The sequence below is a fragment of the Procambarus clarkii genome, chromosome 45, assembly GCF_040958095.1.
Source record: "Procambarus clarkii isolate CNS0578487 chromosome 45, FALCON_Pclarkii_2.0, whole genome shotgun sequence".
Lineage (NCBI taxonomy): Eukaryota > Metazoa > Arthropoda > Malacostraca > Decapoda > Cambaridae > Procambarus > Procambarus clarkii.
Genome location: NC_091194.1, coordinates 21,897,262 through 21,924,130, shown reverse-complemented (window position 1 = coordinate 21,924,130; position 26,869 = coordinate 21,897,262). Strand labels below are relative to the sequence as shown.

The 26,869-nt window shown below is 46.4% G+C and overlaps 1 protein-coding gene across 1 annotated transcript in view; it reads right to left on the bottom strand.

The window, feature by feature from the left end:
• The window catches only part of LOC138350479 (uncharacterized), a 76,835-nt gene that overhangs the window by 28,414 nt on the left and 21,552 nt on the right, over positions 1–26,869 (bottom strand). The window contains exon 3 of the mRNA XM_069301497.1: positions 3,310–3,468. Within this exon, the coding sequence (XP_069157598.1) occupies positions 3,344–3,468 (125 nt within the window). The 3' untranslated portion in view covers positions 3,310–3,343. The remainder of the gene's footprint in view (positions 1–3,309; positions 3,469–26,869) is intronic.

Here is a 26,869-nt window from a genome sequence, read left to right as displayed (position 1 = left end):
AGCCAGCCTGCCTGCCAGCCTGCTTGCTTCCCAGCCTGCCTCCTTCCCAGCCTGCCTGCCTGCCTCCTTCCCAGCCTGCCTGCCTGCCTCCTTCCCAGCCTGCCTGCCTGCCTCCTTCCCAGCCTGCCTCCTTCCCAGCCTGCCAGCCTGCCAGCCAGCCTGCCTGCCAGCCTGCCTGCCTGCCAGCCTGCTTCCTTTCCTGCCAGCCTGCTTCCTTTCCAGCCAGCCTGCCTCCCCCCCTGCCATCATGCTAACGGGTAGTGTGTGTTAGGCTTATCTTCGGGAATGAGCCGGTCTCACCCCTACCACCAACAAACCACCCGCCCCCCTACATCCCATCTCTCAAGGTCACGCGGTTCAACCGCGTGACTACCACTCACTCCCTGCCTGCAAGCTAGCCTGCCTGCCTGCCTGTGCCTGCCTGCCTGTGCCTGCCAGCCTGCCTTTCCCTCCCTAATTCTCACTACTTCCATCCCTTCCTGCCTACCTCCTAGCATCTCTCCCTACCTCCCCCTCCCTCTTAGCATCTCTCCCTACCTCCTAACATCTCTCCCTACCTCCCCCTCCCTCCTAGCATCTCTCTCCCCCCCTCTCTCACTGATTCTCCCCCCCCCCCTCATTCATACTGCCTCCCACCTAAGCTCCATCGTCCATCCACCCACCAGTTAGCCATCACTGACGCAATGCTGCATTTGGAGCCGACATGATGCACAGATGTTTCTTGATTGTGCAGATATGTAAAACAAAAGCACAGAATGAACATTCCAGCCTTATGGCAATTCAAAATAATAGGAATAATAGGCCGTGAATCTGTGAAGTCACAGTGGGCAAACTGGACCATCGCCCACCCACCACCACAAGCCGGCGTGACGCTTGGCGGACCCCTTCCTACCCGAACTTTGTTCGGGTAGCATGACTCCCCAACCCCAATCGGGAAACTGGAAGTTTCGGATAACTAAAGTTCGGAAACCAAGTGGTGCTCTGTATTAAAATGTTAAAATTACATTTATTGCTCTATTATTATGGGACTAGTTTTAAAATATGCGCTTTTATATTGCGAACAATTTGATACTAAAACGAGCGACGTAACACAAAAATTGATGTTATCAAACTGAACGAGTATACACATTAGGTTACGGGTCTGCCAATTGGTGCTCGTTCACGGGTAACTAAGCTGTGCTAAGGGAAGTCACGCCAGGCTTTTGGACAATATATGCATATACATCTGCAGGGAATTTAATTGCAAACACAATGATACCAAAATGAAAGACGTAGCATAAGAATTAAGGTGAGAAAACTGAAACAAGTATAAACATTTTACTTATTTTGTGCATTCACAGAACTTTTGCAGACTTTAGGCTTCGCTATGGGGAGTCACACCAGGCTTTTGGATATGCATATACGCCTGTAGGGAATTCTATTGTGAACACAATGGTACCAAAACGATTGACATAGCACGAGAATTAAGGTGAGAAAACTGAAACGCGTACACACATTTCGCTGTCGCCGCAGGCTCGCCCACACCGCCAGTAGTAGTTTGGCATAAAACGGAGCGCACGCCCAGAGCGCGTCTTAAAAATCAGAATTTTATCCTAGTGGCACTACTTTCTATGCCTTTTTAGATGGGACCGCTTCCTGACACATGGTCTCCAGTAGGCCTAAAAAAAATCCATGACTGATAGCGCCTAGTAGTTTGGCACTGTATCAGCATTATAGCTTCAGGAACCGACAAGGAGCTCGCCCCAGAAAATTAGTATTGACTGTTAATGTCAATGAGAAAAATATAATGAAATGCCATTTTCTGGGTGGAGCCCTGGAGCTATAGAACTGATATTAGCTAATATTAGTACTGGGCTTCAGTCATAGGGAGTTGTCATGCCTACCAGGGACCACTAGCCAGAACATGGTCCCCTCAGAGAGGTGCAGGAGAAATGGCTTATGAAACTCATATGTATGAAAGTATTCATGTCTGCCATCAATTGGGGGCGAACACCCAGAATGGTAGGCGCTTCAAAACAGACCCCACCTGGTAGAAATATAGCAACCTAACACTGAACAGAGGCTAGAAACTCCCCCAAAGAAAAAAGCTAACAAGCAACATATCACACCGTGTGCCACTTGTTCGCACCAAACCCCCTTCCCACCCCAGGAGGGGCCCCAGCCCCCCCGAGATGGCAGCCGGATCGTCAGTTTGGAGGCTGAAAATGGAAACAAAACCTGCCAATCATGGGGGGGGGGGGGGTTTAGGTTGCCTCCGGGGATCTACCCAGAAAAGGGCATTTCATTAAATTTGATGCTGGTTTTCTGTGGAGGAGCCCCATTGGATCCCTGGAGCTAACTACCCAAAGAGGAATGATAAGGGGACTTAACCGGGAGGCAGCTGCACTGCACAACTCATACCAAAGATGAGACAACTGGCTGAAATTGCCGATCCAAGGTGACAAGACCACTGAGGGCCCGGCACATTTACAAGATATCGGGCAGTCAGGACTCTGGTCAATCTTGAAAAACCTCCGTGCCCGAGTATCCGCCCAAGACATATTGCCAAACACAGCAGGTGGGAACACCAGCAGGGTGAAGCCAATCAAGCAATCAAAACCGGAGCAGATTTCCACCCAGTACTGCTTCACAACTGACATACTGACGATCTGGCTGGCAGCTCGGTGGGCTGGAACCCCTCCCCTCCTCTTGGTTGGGGAAGGAGGCGGTTAGTCAGTGCGAACAACGGTGGCACACGGTGTGATGATGTGTTGCTTGTTTTGTTTGGGGGAGTTTCTCACCTCTGTTCAGTGTTTGGTTGCAATGTTTCTACCAGGTGGGGTCTGTTTTGAAGTGCTTACCTTTCTGGGTGCTCACCCCCAATTGATGGCAGACATGAATACTTTCATACATGTGAGTTTCATAAGCCATTGCTCCTGCACCTCTCTGAGGGGACCATGTTCTGGCTAGTGGTCCCTGGTAGGTATGACAACTCCCTATGACTGAAGCTCCATTCTAATATTAGCTAATATCAGTCCAATATCTCCAGGGAGCCAAAGGGGCTCCCTTCACACAAGGCACTACAATTTTTTTTTTTTAACTGTCTGAACTCCCAAAGTCAACCAGCTTCTACATACTACTACTATCATGTCTTTTCAAATATGTAGTTCCGTTAATTTTATTATAATCTTCACCTTGTTCCATTATAAACAAACTTGTAACTTATGACCTAGAAAAATACAGCACTCATTAAAAACTTAAAATGTTATAACACTCACTAAAAATTTGCATTACATTAGTACTCATGACAATATAAAAATATTCTCAAACCTGCTTAAAACTGGAAGCACTTTTCATTAAAAATTTATTGGGAACATTGTTTGTTTTCAAAAATGTTGGCAGCAATTCTACAACGGGATTCAGCAATCTTGGGACGACGTAGTAGCCCATCAGCATGCATCAGTTTTGCACAGTTTTCAACTGCCTGGCCTGTAAAATGGAATATTTCAGAATTTGTGTACATCTGGAAGTCAAAGAAAGGAAAGGATCAAAACTCAGACAAAACAATGATACTGTACTTGATCTCACCTCAAAGCCACCATGCATCTAGTGCTCTCAATGGGATCAGGAAGTCAGCAGCTTGTCAAATATTTTCCACGTTTGCCCGAAGATTTTTTCAACTGGATTTTGAACTGCAGTAATGTCTTGGCATTTACAGCTTCAGATGATGCTTGGCAGTTTTACCCTAAATACAACTTGGGATACAACTCCCACGTAACATATATGTGGGAGGCCCCACGTGTTTGTTACATCTGATCTTTTACACAACTGGTCTAGATTAATATCCTCCCAACTTGTTCAGTATATTAAAAGGTTTGATGAGATTAGCCCAATCATATCTGGTTTGTAGTGTTAGTCCTATGGCCCCCAACATTCCTGGTATGAGGACTATTTTGTTCTGGTATGATTTTTGTTACATAATGATGAACTCTCTCCAAAACAGATATGTCCTCCTCTGAAGAAGTAATTATCAAAATGAATGCATCCTGCCAGGAAGACTATGTAGCACTATCTGTGTTACTGGATATTCAAAGCATGCTAAATATCAATCAGCATGCCGATACAAGAACAAAAGGATGTAAGGATTCTATCAAAGGACAAACGACCCCAAGGGGTATTAGAATAGCAAAAGTGGGACAATGAAGTTTGTACAATAAGGAGAAGGGCAGTATTCCACTTAAATTAATTAATGCCCAAAAGTTAAATGTGTGGCTAATATGTAGTTGAGGAAAAGGCATTTCATGACAGTAGGAAGGGTGTAAGCCATCAGCATGTGGGTCAAGGCCTTGCAAAACTTTGCAAGTGGGTCTCTCCATGGTGGGCAAAAATAGATCGAGACAGTGATACTGCATACGCGAGATGAGAGGGAATCGTGTAAGTGAGAATTCCATACAGAAAAAGGAAGGTGATGAAAGGTAACAGGGCTCACCTGAAGGGCTAACAGTCAAAGCATGACATAAGTGAGAGTGAGGGTGTTGCAGGGACCATGCAAGGTAGCAAAGGCCGTAACGATCCGAAAGAGACAGGATGCCGGCCTACCATCACAAGCTGCTGTGGACAGTCAAACTTGGAAAGGAGCACCGCAAGTTCGAGCCCCTGCTGAAGGAAGGTGTGAACAGACCTTACTTAACGGTAGGTTCTATGGAGGCAGTTGTGTTTCTTACCCAGCAAGAATATGAAGGAATTCTTATGCAAATACCGGAGAAGAACGAGAAGCTGACGAAGGTAATTATCTACAAATACCCTCAGTTTCTAGACCCCGAATTCATCCTCGACGACCAACGATTTGTGTGGGCCAAGCGTCACCGTATTAACCACTTAGCTGCGCCAACCGAGTTTTCTCGGTCGGCGGGAAACTGCGCCAACCGAGAAAACTCGTTTTGATTTTTCGTAACCAATTCTAAATGTGTACGAGGTTGGTTGTGTACGAAATGGACTCTTAGGACCTCCAGTGAGAGGCAGCCATCTTGGAAAAAATTCCCAGAATGCCTTAGGGCTGCTGGCTGGGTTAGTACTGAATGAGCAACCATGGCTACCAAACACCTGTCCGACGCGGTATTGAAAGATAATGCTCTGTCGGTGAAATTCAAACCTTATCGTTTGAAGAACATAAGGGTCATAATATTGGGGAAGCCAGGCGCAATAAGGACCTAACACAAAGGTCGGATGCAAGTGATACAACACCTATGGAGGACAATATAGCGAGCGTATCCAGTTGTAGCTCTGAGCGTCACCCTTGCAATCCTATGCTATTTATTTAGATGATACTTAGATGAATCGTTTTCTGCGTTCAGTGATGATGCATCCGATACAAATAGCATAGATGCTATGGTGTTAGCGGCTTCCATAGTGGTGTTTTCCATAGATATTTTATAGAATACCTGAATCTCTTCCCAACTGACGGACACTCGAGGTAAGCTGAATCTCTTCCTGTGTGGGACCATACAAAGTGATCTTTTTCAAGACTATCTTACAAATTGATCTTTTCCTATAATCTTTTCAATACTACCTTATGCTTTACAAGCTTGGTTACATACAACCTACAAGTACTAAAGCCAAGGGTGTACGTGAGTGCATTATTTGCAAGCACACAGAATGAAGAAACAGGAAGCGAAAATTTATCTGTACCTGGTGCAACGAGAGCAAAGTCGCGCTGTGCACCATGGGCTACTTCGTTGATTATTACTCACTTCCGAAGTACTGTGTGTAATACAGTGTGTTACTGTGTAAATAGTGTGTGAAACTGTACATATTGTAATTTTAGTGAATTTTTAACAAGTAATATTGCGACAATAAACATTTATTGTGGACACATTACTGACACATGTATCACAGTTCTATGGAACATTATGAACGTTCTACTGTATACATATTGTAAAGGACACAAATATGCATCATATACGATAAAAAAGCAAATAAAACTGCATTGGAAATACACAAAACAAATAATTGAAAATATGTTTGTGGCAACACCTGGTGCTTGAATGACCCGCGCGACCGTGTCTGGGCGTGTCACGCACGGGCGACCAGGCCCTGATAACATCACAGCGCATCTTGTCCACGCCCCTACAGCCAAAGTAAGTGGAATTTGGTATTTATTTTTACATAGACATGTTCAGGGAAGGGAATTTATCATTTTACAAAGAAAAAATAATTTTTTGGTCACACTTCATTTCATGTGCACTGGGGGAATGTCTCAAACTCCGCGCAGCACGGTGGTTAAGGAAAGTCACAAAACAGTGAAGGAAAGTCAGGAAATAGTGGTTGAGGACAGTAATACAACAATGAGTGATGAAATGAAGGAAAGTGAAGTGTGTGTAATTGATGGTAGTCGTAGTGAAAGGAAGAACTCTAATTAAATATAACATGAAGTAATCATTTGGGCCAATAATGGACGTCATGGAACTGAAAAAATCTCGAGAAACACAATGTTGCTTTTACCGGTGAAGTTGGGAGGAGGTGGGAGATGTTATACACGGTATGGCTATCATTTAGTGAACTTATTGGGGATGACTTAGAAAGTGAATTGATTAATAATGGATCACCCTAGACTGAAATGTTGTCATGGAATGTTAATGGTTAAAGAAACAGGGTTATAGATGTTCATTGAGTTGAGAACAATACATAACAATCAACAAGAAACATGAATATGAAAAGAAACTTAGGATTGGCCTAGTCTCAAAGGAAGTAGCTAAAAGGTACTCATCAATGCTTACCAGTATCATAAAGGCAAAACTTGCATATTATGTAAATAGATTCACTGAAGCAAAAAGCAACATGAAAAGCACTTGGAAAACAATCTCTAGTATCCTAGGAACTAAACAACACTCACATAACCAAATAAAACTCTACAAGGATGGGGATATACCGTCAACTGATTTAGAAATGGCAAATGAATTTAATAGTTTCTTTTCATCGGTTGGTGCTAATCTTGCCAGTAAAATCCCACATACTCAGACACATATTAACACATATCTCTCAGGCAGCTATCCAAACTCTCTTCTCCTTTCACCAGTCAGCCCGTCAGATGTTGTGTCCATCATACACTCACTAATAACCAAGGCAGGGAACACCAGTGAAATTCCGTCCATTGTATACAAGAGAGCCTCCCATGCCCTTGCCACAACCATAGCTCTACTGTTCAACAAATCTATAGTGTCACACCTTCCCTGATATCCTCAAGAAAGCAAGAGTAACGCCAGTCCATAAAGGCGGCAATCTGGTGGACAAACAATTATAGACCAATATCAAATCTACCCATTCTATCAAAAATATTTGAAAAAATTATTTACAAACAGCTCTATTCCTACCTCATAAAATTCGACATACTCAGCCCCTGCCAGTTTGGCTTTCGGTCCCAAAGGAGCACCAATGATGCAATCATTAGTCTCCTTGACGTAATCTACTCGGCCCTTGACAAAAATGAGTTTCCGATTGGACTCTTCATTGACCTAAGAAAAGCTAATCACAACTACCTCTTGCTTAATCACAACAACCTGTTAATCACAACGACCTCTTGCTTAAACTCCAGCATTATGGTATCCGAGGCCTTGCCCTTGACTACATCCGATCCTATCTTAGTGACAGACACCAATGTATAACAATCAATGATACAATTTCTTCCACTCTGCCACAGGGCAGCATCTTAGGACCTCTTCTATTTCTTATATATATCAATGATCTACCTAATGTCTCTAATATTCTTAAACCTATATTGTTTGCTGACGATACTACCCTTATCTATTCAGACCCCAACCCACATACACTAAATAATGTTGTGAATAATGAATTAAAAAAAGTCCACTTATGGATGTCAACTAACAAACATTAAACATAGAAAAGACTTACTACATCTTATTTGGAAGCAAATCAAATGCAATTCAGCTACAGATAGACAACATTAACATCAGTAATAAAAATGATGGCAAGTTTCTTGGCCTATTCCTAGACAAGAGACTCAACTTCAGCACCCACATTCAACACATAACTAAGAAAGTCTCTAAAACAGTTGGTATACTCTCTAAAATAAGATATGTTCCTAACTCTGCTCTCCTCTCACTATATTATGCACTAATCTACCCCTATCTTAATTACGGTATCTGTGCATGGGGGTCTACCACTGCAAACCACCCATCATCACCCAGCAAAAATCTGCTATCAGAATAATAACTAACTCTGCTTTCAGACAACACTCGGCTCCCTTGTTTAAATCCCTAAACTTGCTAAATATTAACTCCCTCCACACATTCTCTTGTGTCAACTACATTTTCTTAAATGCAAACCATGCTCTGAAACTCTCCCTGGACAGATGTAATAGGACCCATTATCACCACACCAGAAATAAATATCTGATATCCCCAGGGTCAAACTTAATCTGTGTAAACACTATGCAAATTAAAGGACCTAGTCTATGGAACTCACTCCCTAGTGAATTGAAAAGCTGTCAAACTTTTGCCTTATTTAACACTTTCGCGCTCTCCGCAAAGGTCACTCAGCCAACCGAATGTGCGCGCTGCGTTTTTATCGCTTAAGCGTAAAAACAAAAATGTGTATACTCTTTTTACTCTTCTGACCTTAGTTCTCATGCTACGTATTTCATTTTGGTACCAACGTGTTCGCAATAAAATTCTCTAGAAGAACATTAGTAAAATAAGTCACGAAACATATAGGGATACCAGCACCAAATAAATAACTACGTAGATGACTCGCCGTGAGCGCCCATCAGCAACAAAATGTTTTTACTCTTGGGATTGTAATCACCTCCACTTGTTCTACAGCGTTAATTTTGGTATCAATGGACTCGCAATGAAATTCCCAACACGGTGATATGAATAGAAGCGTAGAATAATGATGCAGCCCGCCCGCAAGAGTGTGGGAAGTGGTGAAATTGTTACCCGGTATCGGTGACGGGACGACGCACGGCGCTTTGAAAGTTTATACTTATTTCACTCTCATGACATTAATTTTCTATGTACGTCATTCATTTTTATGTCAATGTGTTCACAATAGAATGTTCTATGTGCCCATAGGTAAAAAATATCAACAAAGCGTAAGTTAGAATAGCGACAAATATAAAACAACGCTGGAACATATCAGTGAGCGTCAAACACACACGAAATATTTTTACTTTTGTTATGTTTGTCAAGATTATACTTGTTGCACACAGTTATTTTTGGTTGTATATTGATCGGAATAAAATTCCCTAAACAGACATATGCATATAATACATGATATGGGGGAAGAATTACCAGTATAAACGGCTAAAGTCACCCACCTGCAACCCGTTTGGGACAAAATACCATTTGATCGAAGTTATCCACACCTTTCATGAACTTATTGTACCATGCAGCCTAGTGGTGAGAAAGAGAGCCTCATAGCGCGCAGTTTGAAACAAACCCAAAGTAAATCGGATAAAAATTGAATTTTATACAAATATTTTAAAAGTTGACATAACTATGTCCACTATGCGTTTGCGTTAGACGAAACCGAACGCGCCGGCGCGTCCAGATAGCGCGAAAGTGTTAAAAGCAAAACCAAAAAGTACCTAATTTCATCATCTTAGTTTCCTACACTGAGCTTTAAATTTGCTCTGTACCTAGTGTTACCCAATCTCCCAATTTTTATGTACATACTTAACCCAAACAACCTTATTTATCATTGTGTTCATTGCTGTCTTCTATGTGCTAGCCATATGCTGTATTGTGCCTACCAATTTTTGTCAACTACCATTCAAGCTGTCATTGCAATCAATCTGAGCTACCTATGTACTTTAATATACCTACAATTTTCTCTTTCCCCTTGCCTTGTAACTTATCACTTTTTATAAATTTTGCAAGTATTTACCTACTTAAAATTTTCTTAGATTAAGGACCTGCCCGAAACACTGCGTGTACTAGTGGCTTTACAAGATTTTAATTACCATATTATGTATCCTCACAATCCCAATGTACCTTTTTGTATATATAAATAAATAAATAAATAAATAAATATTCTGGAGAGATTTAAAAATTTTGCACCAAGACTGTAATCGTTTGTTGAATTATCTGCATGTCTCTTGCAAATTGTCTATAAAGTATACCCAAGTCATAAAAGTGTGTGTGTATGTATGTCTGATACCATACTACTTGTGTAAAGGAAGAAATGTACATGTTTATTTCTCAGAATGTTTGGTAATATGTTTATTGTTTGTGATGTGTGTCTATATATGTATGAACACGTTGTACTGAACGGGGTGAGAATAGCTTGAGCTACCTCATCCCTTTATGTGTATTTTACCTCAATAAACTTATTTCAATTTCAATTTCAAAGGGTGTAATAGTCAAGACAGTAAAATCCAGACCATCAACCATGGACAGCTCAGCCACTCAGGGTACTGTGCCTGCTCCAGTATCATTTCTCATTCTCATATCGGACAGACACGAACACATACTATAGTACCGTATACTTTGCACTGCAGAACACACAGATTTTTGTAAGAGTAGACAACATGAAGGCCACAGTAAACCTCCAAATTAATGTAAATCAGGTCTTTCAATGGGCTAGAGAAAATATGGTATTTAATGCCTGCACTGCACACCTGTTTTGGGCAAAAATTTCATGGTGCAGTTGTTAAGGACATATTTTTGTGGTTTGTATAAATGTTCAGCTAGTGTTAATGTCAAAATGTTTCCAAACTAAATCATTTTCATTTTAAATCACAGAGATAAAAACATTAAAAACCTTAAAATATGGCCTAATTAAAAAACCAGCGTTGAATGTAATGAAACGCCATTTTCTGGGCGAGTCCCGGAGGCTCCCTGGAGCTTACTAGGCTGATATGCTCATGTCAGACTTTGGCATCAGTCATGTATATGGAGTTCTTATGGGCCTACCGGGAACCACGAGCCAGAACCTGCCCCCCTCTAGAGGGGCAAGGGGAGCAATGGCCTATAGAAACCCCAGTGTAATTGGAAGCATTCTATGTCTGCCATCGACCATGTTAGGCACACAGAAAGGTAGGTGTCCCAAAACAAACCCCCTATTCTGGTGAAAATTGCAACCAGAAGTCGAATGAGTGGATAGAACTCCCCAAACAAAAACAAGCAAACTAGTATGACGTCACCCGTCGTCGCGCCGCTGTCTGTGCAGCCCCCCCTCCCTGGGAGGGGGAAGGGGGTAGGCCCAGACCTACCACGCCGCGATCCACACCCCAGTTCTGAGGCTGGATGTCAAAACACGCGAAATAAACGTCGACCGGAGGGGAGGGAGGGAGGGATGCCGGGAAGCCTCCGGGACTCGCCCAGAAAATGGCGTTTCATTACATTCAATGCTGGTTTTCTGGGGGGAGCCCCTACAGCTCCCCGGAGCTAACTACCCACAGGAAAAGAATAGGGACTTACCCGGGAGGCGGTTGCTGCTCATTCCTCAACCCGAAGTAGAGACAACTGGCTGCATCCACCGACCCAAAGTGACACAGGCCCGACTGGGCCCAGGAACGTTTAATAGGTAACAAGCAGCCAGGACCCTGTTCGACCACCAAAATCCCCGCGCCCAAATGTCAGCCCAGGACATATTGCCAAAGACGGCGGCAAGAGCCGTGAACTTGCGGACGTCATGGGCACGGGGATAGACTGCAGGCTGGCTAGCCTTAATAACCCTGCAGACGACCTGGGAAACTCGCACTCTCGAACAGGGAAGAAGGGAAACCGGATCAACCCAAAGCATAGTCCACGGACACAGAAGCCGTGGCGCACAAATAACAGTGGAGAGCCGCAACCGGACACAAAACACGATGCACCCCGGGCCGAACCAACCAAGCATCAACAACCCAGGAACCCCTCCGGAAAGCAGCAGTCTCATTCTTCGCCAGAAAAGGAGGAGGAGGCTGCAGAAAAACAAATCAATCACACCGACCGAAGGGGCAGAAACCTCTGCGCCGGAGGAGAGCATGAAGCTCACCTACCCGACCCCCAGAGCCCAATGCCAACAGGAAGAGCGCCTTCGAAAAAGAATTCGGAACTGAAGGGGCCATAACAAAACGAGGAGAAGAAAGAAAAGAGAGCACTCTGTTCAATGACCAGGACAGCTCAGGCGGTGCATGAGCAGGCCGAAGGTGAAACAACGCCCAAGACAACTTGCGAAACGGCGCAAATGTGACATCAATTCCGAAAGTAAACTGAAGCGGCTCTGCCAGCGCCGCACGATACGAGGCGACAGTGTTAGGCATAAGGAGACAGTCCCGGAACAACCAAGAGAGAAAGGACAACACCACCCTAACAGAAAGCGAAGTACAACGATGAAGACTTAAGAAGAACCGGAAGGACAGCCAGAAAACTTCATACTGCCGTCGAGACGAAGCCCGCAGGTGGAACACTAATAAGGAAGACACCATAGAGATGATGATAAACTATAGTAAAAAAAATACCATATGTGAAGACTTGAGGAGAAGATTGAACCATCCACGTGACGTACCGGTCCGATCTGCTGGAAGAGGCGGAGCCGCGGAAAAACCTCCGGGTTCAGACACCAAGCAAGCAGCGCCTGAAACCATGGATGGGCCGGCCACCAAGGGGCCAAGAGGACAGCTCTCACCTTGTAAGTCTCCAAGCGAATCAGGACCTGGAACAACAGCTGAATCGAGGGAAAGAGGAACAGGAACCCCCAACTTGACCAGTCATGCCGAAAGGCGTTGACCCTGAAGGCCTCGCAGTCGGGAAAGGGCACCACATACAGTATCCACTTGATTTAACGGGCTATATGGGGCTGTTCCCTGGTCGTTATTTCCGGAGCTCTGGAATTTCCGAAGTTAGGTGTCGGGAATTTTTCCAAGTAACATTCAGGTAAGATATATTTTATACAGACAGCCACTGGGTCCACTACTCTATTGCCTTCTACCCTGTGACATCACAGATTCACGGAACATTGTTTTGGATTTGTCATGAGGCTGGAGTATTCATTCCGTGACTTTGTTGGACATATCTGCACAATCAAGGAACATCAGTGCAACATGTTGGCTCCAAAGCACTCATTGTGTCAGTGATGGCTGACTGGTGGGTGGATGGGCAGGCAGGCAGGGATGGAGAGGCTGAAATGTAGGCAGGCAGGAAGAGGCTGGGAGGTAGGCTGGGAGGTAGGCAGGGAGGGAGAGGCAAGGAGGAAGGGAGGCAGGCAGAGGCTGGGTGGTAGACAGGGAGGCAGGCAGGCAGAGCTTGGGAGGGAGGCAGGTAGGCAGAGCTTGGGAGGCAGGCAGAGGCTGGGTGGTAGGCAGGGAGGGAGAGGATGGAGATGGATGGTAGGATGGAGATGAATGGAGGGATGGTTTGATGGAAGGAGAGAGGAATGGAGCAATGGATGTTGCGGTGAAGCAGAGAGCGTGTGTATGGGAAGAATGAGGGAGGGGGGGGGGGGAGGTGTGTCAGTGGTGGGAAGGGACCGGCTCACTGATCAGCCTAACACACTTGACCCAGTGAACCAGATGTTTCGATGAAAGGAAGGAAAGAGGGAGGAGAGGGAAGAAAGGAGGGAGGAGAGGGAAGAAAGGAGGGAGGGGAGGGAAGAAAGGAGGGAGGGGAGGGAAGAAAGGAGGGAGGGGAGGGAAGAAAGGAGGGAGGGGAGGGAAGAAAGGAGGGAGGGGAGGGAAGAAAGGAGGGAGGGGGGGGAAGAAAGGAGGGAGGGGAGGGAGGGAGGGAAGAAAGGAGGGAGGGGAGGGAGGGAGGGAAGAAAGGAGGGAGGGGAGGGAGGGAGGGAAGAAAGGAGGGAGGGGAGGGAGGGAGGGAAGAAAGGAGGGAGGGGAGGGAGGGAGGGAAGAAAGGAGGGAGGGGAGGGAGGGAGGGAAGAAAGGAGGGAGGGGAGGGAGGGAGGGAGGGAAGAAAGGAGGGAGGGAAGAAAGGAGGGAGGGAAGAAAGGAGGGAGGGGAGGGAGGGAAGAAAGGAGGGAGGGGAGGGAGGGAAGAAAGGAGGGAGGGGAGGGAGGGAAGAAAGGAGGGAGGGGAGGGAGGGGAGAGAAGAAAGGAGGGAGGGGAGAGAAGAAAGGAGGGAGGGGAGAGAAGAAAGGAGGGAGGGGAGGGAAGGAGCTCCAGCTGGCTCCAAGGGTGAGGCAAATGCCGAGCAGCAAGAACCTCTACGGGAAAGGTTCCCCGAACGCCCCAAGGAAGATAACCCTGTCACGCAGGGGCAGTACTCACAGGGCGCTTAGGGAAGGAAGCCCCCTACGCGCATGCAGCCCCGGCACTGATGAGGTACTCCTGACCACCGCACAACACACGGCAATGAATGCCACACAAGGCAAACTCCGCCTAGGAAACCGAGGCCAGAGAAGCGTCTATCCTGGTTGACATTAACTTACGAACTGATGCTAGGCAGCCAGCACGGTAGGTCCGGGGCTCCCCCCTCCCCCTCTCAGAGCGGGGAGGGCTGCGCAGACGATCGGCGTGGCAGTAAAGTGTGATATTTGCTCGTTTCCTTGGGATTGTAGGGAGTTTCTACCTCTCTGTTCGGTTTTTTTAATTTAAGTTTTTTACCATGTGGGGTTTGTTTTGTTATGCCTAACCTTTCTGGGTGCCTAACCCTGGTCGATGGCAGATAAGGAAAATCCCAACCACAAGGGGGTTTTCCAGGGCCATTGCTTCCTGAAACCTCTCTTTTCATAGATTTTGATTTATTTTAATTTTGATTTAGTAATTTTGTGTGACTGTGTTGGAATTGAGCTGTGTTGTTTTCCATACCGTTCATTTCGTAAGTATAAGTACTGATGCCACACCTGTGACAGGTAAGAGCATTCTTTTTTTATGAAACAGCGCCATCTGTTGCACGTAAGAGCAACTCCCGCTATACTAAATATGTTATGATTCCATTTCAATGTTTCCAATTTCATTGTTAAATTGAATTTTCATTGATTTCAAATTATTTTAATTTGATTTATTTATTGTGTGTGTGTGACATTGTGTTGGAATTGAGCTTTGTTGCTTACCATACTGTTCATTTCGTGAGTATAGTTTATTTTTTATTTTTTTCATTTCGTTGTTTAATGGTTTCTTATATTTCAGTGATGGGAACATCAGATCACTTGATGTTCCCATCTGAAAATTGGGAACATCAGATCATTTGGGAATGCATCAGGCAAGGGAGTGGGGAATGGTGGGGAGAATGAGAGGAGGGCGGCAGTGGCTGAGCGGACAGAACACTGGACGCATGATCATGTGGTCCCGGGTTCGATCCCGGGCACCGGCAAGAAACAATGGGCAGAGTTTCTTTCACCCTGATGCTCCTGTTACCTAGTAGTAAATAGGTACCTGGGAGTTAGTCAGCTACCACGGGCTGCTTCCTTGGTGTGGAAGCCTGGTCGAGGACCAGGCCGCGGGGACACTAAGCCCCAAAATCATCTCTAGAAGGGGTTTGGGTAATGGTAGGGAGGACGAGGGGACAAGGGAGGGGGGTAATGGTGGGGAGAACGTGGGGATGGGGGAATTGGGGATGGTGGGGACGAGGGGACAGAAGAATGGAGAATGGTGGGAAGGACAACGGGACAGGAGTGGGTGATAATAGGGAGGACGAGGGGACAGGGGAGTCAGAAATGGTGGAGAGGATGAGGGGACAGTGGAGTGGGGAATGGTTAGGATGACAAGATGACTGTGGAGTGGGGGATGGTGGGAAGGACATAGGGCTGGGGGAGTGAGGAAATAATGGAACGGGGGTGGGGGGGAACAGTTGGGAGGACGAGGGGGATGGGGGAGTGAGGAATGGTTGGGAGGATGAGGAGACGGGGAAGGGAGGAATGGTGGGGAGGACTGGGCAACCCGTTCTCGCACTTGCTGACTGTCAATATTGGCTTATTTAATAAGTGCATATTTGACATACTAATCGATTGTGAATATTTTAGTTTACCTTAAAAAGCTTCATAGAAAACACCGACCTCACCTAACCTTCTTAGTACGTTAAGATAAGCATCTTATTGCTTCTTATTTACAATTATTACTTAACCTATCAACGGTATAGGTTAAGTAATAATTGTAATTAAGAAGCAATAAGATGCTTATCTTAACATACTAAGGTGGTTAGGTGAGGTCGGTATTTTCTATGAAACTTTTCAAGGTAAACTAAAATATTCACAATCAATTAGTATGTCACATATGCACTTATTAAGTAAGCCAATATTGACTGCAAGCAAGTGCGAGAACGGGTTGGACTGGGAGACGGGAAAAGTTGCTTTGGCTCGGCAACGCACATGCGTTGCCGAGCCACAGCAACGCGTGGCCAGGTACAGCTAGTAGTATAATGAGAGAGCAGAGTTTGGAACATTATATCTGATTGTAGAAAGTATACTGACCATTTTTGAGACTTTCTTGGTTATGTGTTGTATGTGGGTGCTGAAGTTGAGTCTCTTGTTGAGACTCGACAAGACAGAGTTAAGTATAGGCCAAGGAACTTTCCATCCATTTAACCCTCAAACCGCAAGGGGTCCAAATGACTTCAATATCCACAGGCGCCAAAAAAAAAAAAAAAATATATATATATATCTTTCGTCTTATAAAAGTGTTCATTTGTGTTCCCTGATCACGTTAAAAATAACAAAAAAATCGTAGGTGGCATATTTTAGTTGCAATTGGGTAGGGAAGTCTGGCAAAAAATTGGCATTGACAAGAGCCTTCGCCAGGCGAGGTCTACTCCGCATGAGCTGTCAGGCGGCAGTTGCCACAAATATATTATTACCTAATTATTTCAATGTCCAATTGATTTTTTTCTTAGTTTTTTTTTTTGCAGTAATAATATTCAATAGTGTGTATTGTGATATATTTATATAATAAAATGTGTGAACCATCGCTGTACTCAAAATTATGGTGTGCATATTAGTGATTTAATTATTATGTTCATAAAACAATAAACAAATAGTTTTGCTGTTATTACACTATATACACAGGTTATATATAAGTATCTGCATGTTTTGCTCACCATAACAAACCACTAAGTTAGTATTGCGAGTCAAAATGCAACAAGGAGTGATCGCCACACACCAGCCAGTCACTCGCTGCCACTCCCTCCCTCAACACCTCACGCGCCCTCATTCTCCTCCCACAATACTGTTTTTGCATTTATTCACTATACACAGATGTTATATATAAGTAATTACACGTTTTATCTTGAGGTTATCTTGAGATGATTTCGGGGCTTTAGTGTCCCCGCGGCCCGGTCCTCGACCAGGCTTCCACCTCCAGGAAGCAGCCCGTGACAGCTGACTAACACCCAGGTACCTATTTTACTGCTAGGTAACAGGGGCATAGGGTGAAAGAAACTCTGCCCATTGTTTCTCACCGGCGCCTGGGATTGAACCCAGGACCACAGGATCACAAGTCCAGCGTGCTGTCAGCTCGGCCGACCGGCTTTGTTCACCATAACTGTACATCTAAGCTTGTATGGTGAGTAAAGGCAATAAGACGTAACTACTCACACAGTCAGCTGGTGGCAGCCGCGCTCAAGGCCAGAAGCACTAGTATTTCTCCTCCAACAATATTGTTTGTCGTGTTATTACGCTATATACACACACATTATATATAAGTACCTGTTTTATTCACCATACTTGTACAAATAAGCTGGTATGGTGCCCAAAGACCATAGTGGCCACCAGTAAACATGACAAGTCGTGCAGACAACGCACCTTCCTCACCAAAATGGCAGCTCCCAACCTACTCCTATTGCTCTTATTACACTCTATACACACGTTATATATAAGTATCTACATTTGTGTTCACCATAGCGAACCACTAAGCTGGTATGGTGAGTAGTCAATAAAAGCTGGCCACACACAGTCAGAAAACGACGCCATCACCCTCCCTCCCACAGCATTACTCCTCCCTCCATGGAGCACAGTGCTAAATATTACCATAATCCTGCTATCAGAATCCTGGTCAGTTTTATCACAGTCTGGAGTCTTCTGTAATACTATCATCACTAAATAATGGCATGAACATATATATATTTTAACATTTTTAGGCGATGCTGTGGTCACAAGCTGAACAGCAGTGCTGTGCGCTCATGGTGCGTGCGTCAGCCTTGGTAGCTCGCTCAATACTGACACTCGCACACCTAAGAATGTTGGCCACGATTTTTTTTCTAGGTGGTGTCTGCCAACTATCGGTCGTGGCTGCACTATAGCTGCCCTTATCCCATGTGGGGCATTTAAATTAAGGCGCTAGACACTAAAACAGCTATTAATGTATTGCGCAATTTCGGTTTTGTTACCGAAATCATCTATGTGTGTTGTGTGGTTTAACCCTTAAATGGCGCATGGCTATATACTGATTGACACCCACAGGCGCAAAAAAAAAAAAAAAAAAAAAAAATTCTTCCTAACCTGTTAACACTTTCGCGCACTCGGCGCTCAAAAAAAAACAATACCCCAGATGCTTTCGGCACTTCGCGCGCCTACGCGGTAAGACCGAAAAGTGTACACTCTTTTGACTGTCCTGACAATAATTGAAGGCGCACGTATTTAAATTTGGTATCACTGTGTTCGCAATGAAATTGTCTATAAGAGCATACCTATAAAATGCCGCCCAAGCATAAGGAGTATCAACACCAAATAAAAAACTATGCAGATCACTCGCCGAGAGCGCCAAACAGCAACAAAATGTTTCCACTCTCTTAATGGTTGCGAAGCCTACAGATGTCCTACATCGATAATTTTGGTAACATTGGAATCGCAATAAAATTCTCTACACGGACATATGCATATGAATGTTTAATATAGGTAATTGCCCACCCGCAAGAGTGTGTGAAGTGGAGAGTAGTTAGCCGCGAGCGCACTGGCGAAAACACAGGGGGGAAATCATGCTTGGAAAGTTTATACGTTTCCTGACCCTACTTTTCTATGTACGTATTTCTTTTTTATACCAATGTGTTCGCAATAAAATTTTCTATAAGATGAACTGTATAACATTTGTACAAAGCATGTGTAAGAGAAGCGCCAAATATAGAACCACGTCGCTCAGTATGCGTTCGCGGCAGAAACGAACGCATTGTTTTCGTTCGTTTGATGTTTGTCATGTTTATACTTGTTGAAACATTTTATAATTTGTATGACAGTGATCGCAGTAAAATTCCCTACACAGACATATACATAACACATACAAATATTTCCCACGTGTTGGATATATTAACGGCTAAAGGGAACCCACTGCCACACACTCGCCACACCCCCAAACATACTTTGTGTATTTTTTTTTTTACTCATAGAAGTTTGTGATATAATATTCATTCTGGTACCAAAACATTCGCAAATAAATTCCCTACAAAACAAAAGTATCCCCATCCATTTCGGTTAAAAAATGGAATTTATAGAAATATTTTTTCGATGGACGAGAAAAGTCGGCTGTTATGCGGAATCGTAAGAGAAAACGGCGACGAGTTATCTCTAATCTAAAGCGCGAAAGTGTTAAGTCGTGTTCCCTGATCACGGGAAAAAAAAAAAAAATTCTATTGTACTTACCGGCGATGTAATTGAGCCGAGAAGATGGGTGATGACGTCACAGTTTGCATGTTCGCTCATGCACTGTGCGTCCCGGAGGCAACACGCGCGGTCTTCAAGCAGCCACAGTTGCCACGAATTTATTTTCGTGTCATTATTTACAGTGTTTACGCATGTATTCTTTGCAATGTTAGTCACTAATTATGTTGCACATAATGTCACTTGACAGTTATTGTCAATATATGTTGCACACATCGAGTATACACATGCGCGCACAAACGTTTTCCATTATGGCATTATATTATGTACAGTAATCACAATGTTCATTATTTTATATGTACACACTAGCACGCACTATGTACAGGTTTTTGCACCATTATTGGACATTTAGAAGTCTTGGAGTGTGTGGTAGTCGTTGAAGCAGTCGACAGCACACAATGCAACTCCACACCCTTCACACCATGTTTGCACCATTTTACGTTTTTGCTTTCTTCGTTTTGTTGTTTTACATACTAGGCATGCACGTTGGCCTATTGCATGCTTTCCACCTGCTGGCAAATTCTTTAGTCTGTGTTGCTGAAAGGCATCTATGTGAGCGAGCCTGTGTGTTGCATCATGCTGCAACACTGGGTTCATGATTGGTCTTTGTATGCCAGGGACTTCTTGACCAAACTTTGCTAATAACTGTGTTGCAAGTGTAAAAGCAAATGTACGGAACACAGATTTACGTCCAGTTTTCACCAGGTACAAATTATAGCAGTTCAACATGCTCATGTCAACAATGTGGAAAAACACTTTTTTTGTCCACTTCAATGTTTTCCGCACACACTCGATAGTGCCAATCATGTCAGCCTTATCAAACGCATGTTGATATTGTAGTCAAGAACACAATCTGGCTTATATACTGGTTCTCTCATTACACGGTGCACCTTGCCACTGTTCAACATTGTACCATCATGAACGGTTGACAGCAGGTTCACTTCTCTCTTGTCTTTCCACCGTACTGAATGTCATCACATTTTCGTACCTGGCACTCACCAACTGCAAGTCCACCGACAAACACTGGCATTTCCCTTCTTCGTGGCTTTACTGTTCCAACCAACCCGGTTCTATTTTCAATCAAGAACTTAGCTAGCAATGGACTTGTATAGTAATTATCTGTGTATAGGATGTGGCCCTTGTTCATCCATGGTGCCATCAGTGACTTCACCACACAACCTGAGAATCCATGTTCGTCGTTACCGGGAATGTCTACATCGCTAGCTGAATACAGAATCATGTGTAACACGTATCCTGTTTCACAGTCACACAGTACAAAGAATTTCAAGCCAAATCTGTTTCATTTTGAGGGAATATACTGTTTGAATGAAACACGTCCTTTGAATAGTATAAGGGATTCGTCAATCACCAGCTTCTGTGCTGGTACGTAAAAATCTCTGAATTTTCCCAATCGCCTCATTCATATAGTGCCTCACTCGTCAAAGTCTATCCTCCTCAGTCCGGTCCTCATTAGTTGCAAAATGCACACACTTGTGGAGTATCTGAAATCTGTCTCTGGACATATATTTCCCGAAGAAAGGTGTTGGAATAGTCAGATCTTTGCTCCAGTAATCTGTGATAGCGTGTTTGACACAGTTTCAACATACATATTGCAAGAAACACATACATTTCCCCTATATTGGTGTCTTTCCAACGTTGCAAGCGTGAAAATTCTGATATATCTTTTCTAATGAGATGAGCCGCATGAAGGTTCGTTTGGTGTACAATATATTCCATGAGGGGCTCATCATAGAATGCGGTAAAATAATCACATTCACTCATATCATCACCATTATCAGGGAAAAGATCTGTAATCCCAACGTCTTTATCGTCAATGGCAGGAATTTGGGGAATAAAACCAGCACCATCACTCCACACTTGTACACCTGGTGTCCTGCGAGACGCAGGGGACGCAACAGGGGACGCAGCAGAGGCACTACGGCGAGGAAGCGATGCACCCCGTGGACCAGGAGCTGAAGCCCGTCTACGCACAGTACGGCCGCTACCTGCACGTGGTGCAGAGGCACCTGCACGTGAGGCAGAGGCACCTGCACGTGAGGCAGAGGCACCTGCACGTGAGGCAGAGGCACCTGCACGTGAGGCAGAGGCACCTGCACGTGAGGCAGAGGCACCTGCACGTGAGGCAGAGGCACGTGCACGTGAGGCAGAGGCACGTGCACGTGAGGCAGAGGCACCTGCACGTGAGGCAGAGGCACGTGCACGTGAGGCAGAGGCACGTGCACGTGAGGCAGAGGCACGTGCACGTGAGGCAGAGGCACGTGCACGTGAGGCAGAGGCACGTGCACGTGAGGCAGAGGCACGTGCACGTGAGGCAGAGGCACGTGCACGTGAGGCAGAGGCACGTGCACGTGAGGCAGAGGCACGTGCACGTGAGGCAGAGGCACGTGCACGTGAGGCAGAGGCACGTGCACGTGAGGCAGAGGCACGTGCACGTGAGGCAGAGGCACGTGCACGTGAGGCAGAGGCACGTGCACGTGAGGCAGAGGCACGTGCACGTGAGGCAGAGGCACGTGCACGTGAGGCAGAGGCACGTGCACGTGAGGCAGAGGCACGTGCACGTGAGGCAGAGGCACGTGCACGTGAGGCAGAGGCACGTGCACGTGAGGCAGAGGCACGTGCACGTGAGGCAGAGGCACGTGCACGTGAGGCAGAGGCACGTGCACGTGAGGCAGAGGCACGTGCACGTGAGGCAGAGGCACGTGCACGTGAGGCAGAGGCACGTGCACGTGAGGCAGAGGCACGTGCACGTGAGGCAGAGGCACGTGCACGTGAGGCAGAGGCACGTGCACGTGAGGCAGAGGCACGTGCACGTGAGGCAGAGGCACGTGCACGTGAGGCAGAGGCACGTGCACGTGAGGCAGAGGCACGTGCACGTGAGGCAGAGGCACGTGCACGTGAGGCAGAGGCACGTGCACGTGAGGCAGAGGCACGTGCACGTGAGGCAGAGGCACGTGCACGTGAGGCAGAGGCACGTGCACGTGAGGCAGAGGCACGTGCACGTGAGGCAGAGGCACGTGCACGTGAGGCAGAGGCACGTGCACGTGAGGCAGAGGCACGTGCACGTGAGGCAGAGGCACGTGCACGTGAGGCAGAGGCACGTGCACGTGAGGCAGAGGCACGTGCACGTGAGGCAGAGGCACGTGCACGTGAGGCAGAGGCACGTGCACGTGAGGCAGAGGCACGTGCACGTGAGGCAGAGGCACGTGCACGTGAGGCAGAGGCACGTGCACGTGAGGCAGAGGCACGTGCACGTGAGGCAGAGGCACGTGCACGTGAGGCAGAGGCACGTGCACGTGAGGCAGAGGCACGTGCACGTGAGGCAGAGGCACGTGCACGTGAGGCAGAGGCACGTGCACGTGAGGCAGAGGCACGTGCACGTGAGGCAGAGGCACGTGCACGTGAGGCAGAGGCACGTGCACGTGAGGCAGAGGCACGTGCACGTGAGGCAGAGGCACGTGCACGTGAGGCAGAGGCACGTGCACGTGAGGCAGAGGCACGTGCACGTGAGGCAGAGGCACGTGCACGTGAGGCAGAGGCACGTGCACGTGAGGCAGAGGCACGTGCACGTGAGGCAGAGGCACGTGCACGTGAGGCAGAGGCACGTGCACGTGAGGCAGAGGCACGTGCACGTGAGGCAGAGGCACGTGCACGTGAGGCAGAGGCACGTGCACGTGAGGCAGAGGCACGTGCACGTGAGGCAGAGGCACGTGCACGTGAGGCAGAGGCACGTGCACGTGAGGCAGAGGCACGTGCACGTGAGGCAGAGGCACGTGCGGCAGAGGCACGTGCACGTGAGGCAGAGGCACGTGCGGCAGAGGCACGTGCACGTGAGGCAGAGGCACGTGCACGTGAGGCAGAGGCACGTGCACGTGAGGCAGAGGCACGTGAGGCAGAGGCACGTGCACGTGAGGCAGAGGCACGTGAGGCAGAGGCATGTGCACGTGAGGCAGAGGCACGTGCACGTGAGGCAGAGGCACGTGCACGTGAGGCAGAGGCACGTGCACGTGAGGCAGAGGCACGTGCACGTGAGGCAGAGGCACGTGCACGTGAGGCAGAGGCACGTGCGGCAGAGGCAGAGGCACGTGCGGCAGAGGCACGTGCACGTGAGGCAGAGGCACGTGCACCTGAGGCAGAGGCACGTGCACGTGAGGCAGAGGCACGTGCACGTGAGGCAGAGGCACGTGCACGTGAGGCAGAGGCACGTGCACGTGAGGCAGAGGCACGTGCACGTGAGGCAGAGGCACGTGCACGTGAGGCAGAGGCACATGCACATGAGGCAGAGGCACGTGCACATGAGGCAGAGGCACTAGAACATGAGGCTCTTGGTGCCTCATGTTGTTCCATGCGGTGGCGCTTGGCTGGGCAAGACGCTGCTGACGCGACAAAATCTCGCCCAGTAACACCACTGGTACTGGCACCAGGCTCGGTAACACTATGTTCTGATTCCACTTCACTAAAACCAGAAAAAGAGTCACCTTCCTCTGACTCGTCACCGAAAGTATCCTCAGACTCTAAATAATCACAGGAACTGTGTGGCCGAGGGAATGTTGGGGTCGACGCTGGCCGAGGCGGCATGGGTGAGGGTATAGGCCTCGCCATAGGAGGCGGCTGTATCTCATATTCACTGTCCGTGCTATCAACATCGGTCAATTGGGTGTAGTCTTTATCAATATCAGAGTCATCAAAGTCACTTTCCTCACCATCGGAAAATAATTCACTGGTTATTTGCTCTTGGGGCGAGTGATTGCGTGGGGCGTGCCCGAGAAGCGTTTGGCCGTGCGCTCGACATGGTGGCTGCCGGGTAACTGAGGCCTCCCAAGCGATAGTAGCATGAGCTGGATTTTTTTTCAAAATGGCGGCTGTTTACTATAGCCCCTGGGCAGCGTATGGGGACCCCCTCTACCCCGCGGGCCTTTCAAATCGTGCTCGGTACGCCCGCGCATCATATGATGCGATGCGCAATTTACTGCAAGTCGGGCAAAGCATCATATGATGCGATGCGCAATTGAAGGGTTAAGGGTTAATTGTCGATGATAGCATTGTCTATCTGCAGCTGAATTGCATTTGTTGATATGCTTCCAAATAAGATGTAGTAGATCTTTTCTATGTTTAGTGTTAGTTTGTTGGTTGACATCCATAAGTGAATTTTTTAATTCATAGAATATGGTGATAAGAGATTCACCAAATCCTGAAATGTGCACCAAGAGAAGATAAATCATCTCCGAGTGAATGTCAACCGAGCCTGCGACCATAGAACTGCAGTGTGGACAGGAAAGACTGCAGTTCTAATTGAGATAAATCATTGTAGGGTTGAGTAGGCAAGTGTGGAAGTCCAAGAAGGAAGATGAGTACAGGAACTAATGACTGAAAAATGTGAACCCAATTCACCATCCACGTGATGCCAGTCAGCTGATCACTCAGGCCAGACCAGAGTTGTGTTGGATATGTGTGTACTCACCACTTACACCACCTGCCTTTCCTGACACCTCACCACTAACCCAACCTGCCTCTTCTGATAACTTCACCATTGACACCACCTGCCTTTAGTGACATTCACTACTAACACCACCTGTCTACCCTGACAACTTCCACCACTGACACCACCTGCCTACCCTGACAACTTCCACCATTAACACCACCTGTCTACCCTGACAACTTCCACCATTAACACCACCTGCCTACCCTGACAACTTCCACCATTAACACCACCTGCCTACCCTGACAACTTCCACCATTAACACCACCTGCCTACCCTGACAACTTCCACCATTAACACCACCTGCCTACCCTGACAACTTCCACCATTAACACCACCTGTCTACCCTGACAACTTCCACCATTAACACCACCTGTCTACCCTGACAACTTCCACCATTAACACCACCTGCCTACCCTGACAACTTCCACCATTAACACCACCTGCCTACCCTGACACCATTTTATCATCCTTCAACCCCTTCTCCCTGTAAACAATCATCCTTCAACCCCTTCTCCCTGGAAACAATCATCCTTCAACCCCTTCTCCCTGGAAACAATCATCCATCAACCCCTTCTCCCTGGAAACAATCATCCATCAACCCCTTCTCCCTGGAAACAATCATCCATCAACCCCTTCTCCCTGGAAACAATCATCCATCAACCCCTTCTCCCTGGAAACAATGGGTAAGTATAATAAACCACTTTATAACTGTTTACACTTTGGTGAACCATAGTTGACAGCAACCTCTCGCCGCTCGGTCTCGGTGACCGCTTGGAAAAACAATCCTCGCTTAATCGAACATTTGTATGTTCCACTGAAGATTTAGTACCAAATTCAATTTGTTCAGACCATCTGGGAATTTGTTGGAAAGGGGTTTGTTAGAGTGAGGATGCACTGTAGTTCCATCGTCATAGAACTGAGGGCAGGGCAAACAAGCTAGTGCTAGTTTTATAATTTTTTATCGTTTACATTGTTGGAGTTCTTTGCTGAATTTCTGGGTGCTTCCCATAGTAATTTTACCATAGTGCCACCCCTCCCTGCACTTCTTTAGAAGGGGGTGGGGGGGTATGGCTTGATTACAGCAACTGATGGCACCCGAGAGTATGGTACTATCCGAGATAGTAGCTTCAGGGAACCAAACGGAGCTCCCCCAAGAGACCCCAATGGAATTTACCTACCTACTGAAGTCTTAAATGCAAAGACAGTTTGTCTTTGGTTGACAAGAGTTTGACAAGCTGCTGGCTTCCTGTTCCTATTGAGATAGCTAGATATAATGGCCCTCTAAGCAATACGCTTATTTTTCCTACATCCTATAGGTGAAGTTCCATTTCAACCTGTCAAATACTACTAGGAGTAACTTGGTTGTAGAGAGATTGTGCCAACAACTAGATTTTCCAGACCCCCACTACACCATACTTTTCAAAGGTAGCACCATGACCCTTTAAACTCTGTAAATGAACCAGGCCTGCATACTTTGCAAACCCAAAATTCTTTTTGTTCAAGATTTTACATGACATAGTAACCCAATCCAATTAGAGAAATACGGTCTTGACCTTTGTCAGAGTAGCATTTCTGACGTCTTCGCTGAAGAAAACTCGCCACTTGCAAAATGTACAAGCATACAATTTCTTCCAAAACAACAAGACTGATTTTCCCACAGTTCAACCTGCTGCTTTTGCTCAAGATTTTCTTTACAGTTTATATGTAAATTTTTAACCCTATCAAATCAGTATTTAAAAATATGGATAAATATTCAGTCTCGATCCAACAAAACTCTGCTCTTATAATGGACACTAGCAATATGATCTTTTTCAAACCAACCCTACCAAGTTTCCCCACCCACAACTATTAGGC